The sequence below is a fragment of the Myotis brandtii genome, unplaced genomic scaffold (genome assembly GCF_000412655.1).
Source record: "Myotis brandtii unplaced genomic scaffold, ASM41265v1 scaffold434, whole genome shotgun sequence".
Lineage (NCBI taxonomy): Eukaryota > Metazoa > Chordata > Mammalia > Chiroptera > Vespertilionidae > Myotis > Myotis brandtii.
Window position 1 is genome coordinate 2212670 of NW_005366599.1, and position 7213 is coordinate 2219882.

General features: G+C 64.5%; 1 protein-coding gene across 1 annotated transcript; it reads left to right on the plus strand.

The window, feature by feature from the left end:
* Positions 1-6: 6 nt before the first annotated feature.
* On the plus strand, positions 7-6945 carry ZBTB48 (zinc finger and BTB domain containing 48). The gene is made up of 10 exons (XM_005874335.2): positions 7-1141; positions 1598-1839; positions 3707-3818; positions 4389-4481; positions 4832-4918; positions 5092-5246; positions 5658-5794; positions 5862-6026; positions 6443-6531; positions 6603-6945. Exons 1-10 carry the CDS (start codon positions 455-457, stop codon positions 6891-6893), a joined length of 2058 nt encoding a protein of 685 aa, XP_005874397.1. The 5' UTR covers positions 7-454; the 3' UTR covers positions 6894-6945.
* The last annotated feature ends 268 nt before the right edge of the window (positions 6946-7213 follow it).

A 7213-nucleotide genomic window follows, 5' to 3' on the forward strand; every position in this document is an offset into this window, starting at 1 on the left:
GGAAGCGGCGTGGGCTTCGCTCACCTGTCGGCAGCCGCCGCCCTCCCCTGCCGCGGGTCCTCTCGCTGTGCAAGGCGGATCAGTTCGTGCTGATCCGCTGCTCCTTCCCCCAAACTTTAATCCCTTCCATCAGCGCCCCTTGACGACCCTGCCCTGTGTCCCACCAAGCCATGCCTCGTCGCCCCACCTAGTCCCCTTGCGCTCCCGCCACCCACTCTCTGGCCAACCCTACGATGGGCTGCTCACCTGACCCCCGCCCCCGGGGAAGCTTTCAGTCTGTTCCTGTCTCTGCATGCACACTCTAGTCTCGATCTGAGCTCTCGTGGTGCTAAATGTGACGCTGAGTCGAAGCCACCCCCCCTCTCCCACTTGGCAAATCTAAGGGCTTTCTCTTTTACCCCTGGGTCCTGCTGGCCAGGATGTCACTTCTGCCTTCCTCCCCTCCAGACAGATCATGGATGGTTCCTTCATCCAGCACAGCGTGAGGGTCCTGCAGGAGCTCAACAAGCAGCGGGAGAAGGGCCAGTACTGCGACGCCACCCTGGCCGTGGGGGGCCTGGTGTTCAAGGCCCACTGGAGCGTCCTCGCCTGCTGCAGCCACTTCTTTGAGAGCCTCTATGGGGTTGGCTCCGGGGGCAGCGTGGTCCTCCCTGCTGGCTTCGCTGAGATTTTTGGCCTCTTGTTGGACTTCTTCTATACTGGCCACCTCGCCCTCACGTCAGGGAACCGGGACCAGGTGCTCCTGGCCGCCAGGGAGCTGTGCGTGCCAGAGGCTGTGGAACTGTGCCAGAGCTTCAAGCCCAAAACCTCGGCGGGACAGGCACCAAGTGTTCAGAGTGGGCTCTCGAAATCTGCCCCCCAGGATATGAGCAGCCACCCCGAGGAGCTAGCAGGCATGGAGGAAGAGGAAGCTTCCGGGGCTGTGGGTCAAGTCCCCAGGGATCAGGAGCCCGGCGGCAGCACCAGCCCGCCGAGGCCCCAGCTCGGTCTCCCTGCTCCGATTGAGAGCCCGTCCCTGCGTGGGACACTCAAGCAGGCCCTGAAGCTTTGTCCCCCAGAGGACAAGGAGCCTGCGGATTGCAAAGTGCCCCCAAGGCCCTTGGAGGCTCAAGGCGCCCAGCTGCAGGGCAGGAGTAATGAGGTACTGGGTGCAGGGTGCTGGGAATGGGGAAGTGGGTGTCGGGGGAAGAGATTGACGCTTTTCTGGCATAAGCTGGACCCCAGGGTAGAATCTCTGTTACGTGGGTTTAAAACAGGCTTTTGCCAAACACAGGAAGCTGGCCTTGCCCTGCGCCTCAGCTGTCCGTGGCTGCCAGCTTCTTGGCGTGGAGTGGGCGGCACCGGGGTTGCAGGTGTTTCCCCCGGGTAGTGAAATCCAGCCACTTGCAGTTCCCACAATAGAGCCCCTGCCTCCGAGTGCGAGATCCTGATGCAGCCCCCCCGGGGGCCCTGACGGGAACAGGCATAGGCATGGGGGCTGGTCTGGGGATGTGCCCGGGCGGGCCTTGGGATGGAACTGGATGGGGCTGGCAGCAGCCACCCAGGGGCTCTGCTGCTTGACGGGGTGACGTGCGGCCGCCTCCTGCCTCTTCTCTAGTGGGAAGTGGTGGTTCAAGTTGAGGATGACGGGGATGGCGACTGTGTTTCTGAGATGGAGACTGTGCTGACCAGGAGGAAATCGAACGTCCTCAGAAAACCCTGTCCTGCCAAGCCAGCCCTGAGCGCAGGCGCCCTGGCAGCCAAGCCCCCTGAGAAGAGAAAAGGTAGAGCGGTGCCGGTTGAATGCCCCACGTGTCATAAAAAGTTCCTCAGCAAATACTACCTAAAAGTCCACAACAGGTAAACACTCTGTTTTTCTATTTGCTTCTCCTGTCTGCCATTCCCATGTTGGGGGAGGGGGCCTGTGCTCCCCACTTCCGGGTCATGGAGGGCCAGCGGCTCCGTCTCAGACCCACGTGATAAGGGAGCGAGAACCTAGCCTTGGGTGGGATCCCTTCCTCCCTCCTCCTGTGGGCCCTCGGGTTGGAGAGGGTTTGTGTACGTCTGTCAGCAGCTCCGCCCCCTGTGAACCTTGACCTCCAGCTGGCTTCTGCCAAGAGGACGAGGGAAGCCCCTGATGCCACATTAGGTATTTCTGAAGCCAAGATGGTAACTGGTAGGATTGGTGCTGCCTGGGATTCTGGGGGATCTAGTCCTGGGATGTCAGTGGAGCATAAGAGACCGTTTGGCTCAAGCTGTAGTGTCCACTAAGGAAACCGGATGCCACAGGAGCTGTTGTAACGGAAAGTACAAGTGAGCAGTTAAATGATGTCAGTCCCTCAGACGTGCCAGCCACATTCAGAGCTCAGCCCCCCCATGTCGCTGCTGCCACGTTGGGCGGCACAGGCATGGAGCGTTCCCATCGCTGCTGGGGCTTCTCTTGGAGGGCGCTGCTCCAGGTTCTCCAGGGTCCCGGGGATGGCACCTAGGTGACCTGCCGCCCAGCCCTGCCACTCCCTAGCCCAAGACATCACTGGTCCACCGTGCTGCAATTTCTGGCCAGATTGGGCCACACGGGTTTCCTCAGTGTGACACTCCGGGAAGCACTGGCGACCGGCTTTGGGGCAGCTGCTGCCAGCGCAGTCTTTGGGGAAGTCCAGTGTGGGAGACACCCTGGGTGACCGCATCTGCCTGGTCACTCCCCCGTGTAAGCACTGGCTCATCCCCCCGTGGGCTGCAGGGGGTGATGGCCACCTGAGGTCCTTGGGCTGGAACAGGACAGCCTGTGCGGTGGCAGAGGACGAGAGGAGCGGGCAGGTTGCAAGAGCTGCCGGTGCCTCTCACAGGCTCCGAGGTGAGCAGTTGCCTGCCAGTAGAGGACGAGCCCTTGCTGGGTGCTCGGATCCTTAGTGAACAAAACCAAGAGGCCTTGGGGACCCTGCCTTCCACTGGGGCAGCCCAGACTGCCGCCTGCCAGACGAGTCCCTTCACAAGTGGAGGTGGGAAGTGCCACGGAGAGGAAGGGACAGCAGCGCCAGCCCGGGGAGCTCTAGGATGGGTCAGTTGTAGTTGGGAAGGGAGATTTGAGCAGCTCCAAGCAGGTGAGGACGCTCACCGAGTGGAAGCTGGGGAGAGCGTTCAGGCTGAGAGAAGAACCAGAGCAGGGGCCATGGGGTGGGGTGGGCCAGTGGGTTGGCGGACACTATGGCAGAGAGACCTGGGGAGTGAGGCCAGCAAGGTAGGGGGCGTGGCAGCTGTACCCCCCAGGCCCCCAGGCCTTTTCTCGGGTGGAAATAAGAGGCGTTGGGGGTCCTGAGATCTGCCTGCTTACGGTTCCTATGATGGCTGACGTGTAAAGCTGCCAGGAGGCTGGTGTGGGCCCAGGCAGGAGGCTCAGGCCAGGCCCAGGGCCCGGTGTGGCCCCTCGGGGGTGGCCGGAGGGGAGGCGCCAGTGGTCAGCTATGGCCACAGTTTTGAAGGTGGAGCCCACGGAAGCTCCGGGCAGATTGAGTGGTTTCTCCAGGGAATGTGGACCCAGGGATTGTTTCTGCCTCAGAGAGATGGGCACGGCCCCGGGGCGGCAGCTGGGCCGGAGCTGGGAGGGAGGAAGGGTTCCCTCTCCACCTGCAGGTTCACCAGCCGCGTGGGGAGCCGCTGGGAGCGGAGGGGGCACTGGGTGAGGGTGAGGCGGGAAGTCGCTCAGCCCACACCCCGTGGCTTCTGGCAGGAAACACACTGGGGAGAAGCCCTTCGAGTGCCCCAAGTGTGGGAAGTGCTACTTTCGGAAGGAGAACCTCCTGGAGCATGAAGCCCGGAATTGTATGAACCGCTCAGAGCAGGTACGTGGCTGGCCCAGGTGCCTGTGGGCGGGGCATGTGGCCTCCGTCCTGCCCCCGGGAGGGGCCCGCAGACTTAGATGGGACGGTCAACGCGAGAGCTGCGTGGTTCTTGGATGCTGTCAAGTTGGCTGCTTGGTATTACAGGTGGGGACACAGGTCCCAAGAGTGGAAGGGACAGCCCAGGAGGCATTTGGGGTTTGCCTGCCCGGCCCCTGGGCTTTGGAGAGGGGGTACCTTGGGGGGCTGCCTGCTGGGAAAGGCCACCTGGCCACTCCCTTCACGCCGTGGCGGGCCATGTGGCGGGGCAGCCACATCCTGCCCTTGTCTTCCTAGAGGCCTGTTGCCAGGCCCAGGGCGGCAGGGAAGGCCGCGGGCCCTGCCCCCAGCCTGCCGGGCCTGAGCGGGGCCTGGTGTGGAGGGTTTGAACAGTCAGGGTCAGGGCAGGCAGATTACGTGTTGCCCTCTCCCACCCTAGCGGCCCCCTCCTCGGGCAGACTCCTCCCAGCAGCGAGTGGAAGCCCGGGCAGAGGCCCCGCTGATGCCGGCCCCGCTTGCCCCTCACACTGCCAGGTCTTCACGTGCTCCGTGTGTCAGACGACCTTCCGCCGGAGGATGGAGCTGCGGGTGCACATGGTGTCCCACACGGGGGAGATGCCCTACAAGGTCAGGCTCGGCCTGTCCCCAGGGCCGTGGGCCAAGGGGCAGCCCCAGGATCCCTCCCCCTGGGTGCCTCCCCCTTGCAGCTTCAAGGAGCCCCGCCTTCCCTGCCCATCCAGTGCCCCACACCTTCAGGCTGGGCCACTGGTCCTTTTTGGGCCCTTGTTTCTTTCCATAGAGGGCAGGCTCAGCATCCCTGCGGGTAGGGCATGGGGCGCCTTCCCAGCGTGTGCATCACCCAGGTCAAGGGGCCTTCCAGTGTCTCCGGCTGGGCCCTGCCCTCTGTCCCCCCCCAGCCCAGGGGTGGCCGGGCTGTGGTGCGGGCTGCCTCAGGTGCCTGCGGCCTTGTCTTCCAGTGCTCCTCCTGCTCCCAGCAGTTCATGCAGAAGAAGGACTTGCAGAGCCACATGATCAAGCTGCACGGAGCTCCCAAGCCCCACGCTGTGAGTGCGTGGCGGTGCCGAGGGCTGGGCCAGCGCTCAGACGCTGGGACTGTAGCTGCTCCAGGGGTGGCTGTGCGGTTTCTGCCATGTGGGGTGTCCTGGGGGATGCGGGCTCCTGGGCAGCCCCGCCCTGCCCTCACCCTGCTCCCTCTGTCCGGTCCCTTCTGCCCCAGTGTCCCACCTGTGCCAAGTGCTTCCTGTCCCGGACAGAACTGCAGCTGCACGAGGCTTTCAAGCACCGCGGAGAGAAGCTGTTTGTGTGTGAGGAGTGTGGGCACCGGGCCTCGAGCCGGAACGGCCTGCAGATGCACACCAAGGCCAAGCACAGGTTGGGGTTGGCCCGTCTTCCCCCAGGGCCTGGCCCTGCGCCGGCTCCAGGCCAGCCAGTGGCCCGGCAGGCAGAGTGTGCTGACACACGGTCAGAGCGCCCGCCCCGAGTGTGGTGCCTGCAGGGGCAGCAGGGGGCTGAGCAAGTTTGCCAGGCAGCTGTGGGGAGGGGAGTCCAGGCTAAGACAAGGCCCTGTGCCTCCCTGGGCAGGAGTTGGTGTCCCCTTGCTGGCACTGCCCAGGCCCTCCTTCCCTAGGCCGCTCATCAAAGCCTCGGCCCCTCGGGAGTGGCTCAGGCGGCTGGCTCAGGCCTCGCTGTTTCCTTGGCTCGGGCCTGGGGGGCTCTCGGCTGCAGTGGAGTGAAGGGGGCCCCTTCCCTCGGTGATGGCCTCTGTGTCCCCCACCCGGACAGGAACGAGAGGCCCTACGTCTGTGAGTTCTGCAGCCACGCCTTCACCCAGAAGGCCAACCTCAACACACACCTGCGCACACACACGGGCGAGAAGCCCTTCCAGTGTCACCTCTGTGGCAAGACCTTCCGCACCCAAGGTGAGGCCGGCCTGCCCTCCCTGTCCCGGGCCGGGGCCCCGCGCCTGACCCTCGTCTCGCCCCACAGCCAGCCTGGACAAGCACAACCGCACCCACACCGGTGAGCGGCCCTTCAGCTGTGAGTTCTGCGAGCAGCGCTTCACCGAGAAGGGGCCCCTGCTGAGGCACGTGGCCAGCCGCCACCAGGAGGGCCGCCCCCACTTCTGCCAGATCTGTGGCAAGACCTTCAAAGGTACCTCACCCCTCCTTCCCTGCAAGCCCTGGCGGAGGAGAGGGCCCGGCGTCTGCATTGCTTGCCCACCAGAGCCGGGGGTCTCCACTGGGAGAGGCCAGGCGGCCGGGGCTGTCACACGCTCCTCCTCGGCAGCGACCTTCCCGCCGGCGGGTCTCCCAGTCCCCATGGAAGGTCTGGGGGCTGCTATCCAGCAGTGATAACGGAGCAGGGCTTCCTTATTTAATCCTCGCCTCAAACGGAGGGGGTGGCAGCTCCCGGGTCCTGTGCGGTAGTGACCTCGGGAGGCACTGTAGGTGGCAGGGCTCCAAGCAGCGGTTGGAAACCCGGAGGACTCCCAGCTCAGGGCAGGACCCCGTCACTTCCCCGTTTCCCGCCCTGCTAATGCCTCTCCTGCGGGCCCCTCCCCTCCTTAGCCGTGGAGCAGCTGCGTGTGCACGTCCGGAGGCACAAGGGCGTGAGGAAGTTCGAGTGCACCAAGTGTGGCTACAAGTTCACCCGGCAGGTAGGCCTGGGGTCACCTCCTCCTCCCCACCTCGGTCCTCCCAGCCCAGCCCTGAGCCCCCCAACTCCTAGGCCCACCTGCGGAGGCACATGGAGATCCATGACCGCGTGAAGGACTACAACCCGCGGCAGCGAAAGCTCCGGAACCTGGTCATCGAGGATGAGAAGGTGGTGGTGGTAGCGCTGCAGCCGCCCGCCGAGCTGGAGGTGGGCTCGGCCGAGGTCATCGTGGAGTCCCTGGCCCAGGGCGGCCTGGCCTCCCAGCTCCCTGCCCAGAGACTGTGCGCGGAGGAGAGCTTCCCGGGCGTCATGGAGCCCTCGCTGCTCATCACAGCTGCCATTCCCGAGGACTGTGACTCGTAGCCTCCACCACAGCCCCGTGCCCGCCCCCAATAAACCACATGGCTTCGCACTCGCTTGCTCGTTTCAGCCCGTCCAGCAGCCCGTCCAGCAGCCTGTCCCCAGGTGCCGCCAGGCTGCGCTTTCCCAGCCCCTAGAGGACCCTCTGCACCTGAGCCCAGCCCTTCCCACCTGGTCAGACCTCAGCAGAGGACACCCTGGTGGGGAATTTTGGGGCCAAGCCTGTGGCCCAGGACGCAGTCATCTGTCTCCCATCCCTCGTTCAGTTGGTTGTAGCATAGGAGCAGATCCCACAGGAACATGCTTCCCTGAGCCCTGGGGTC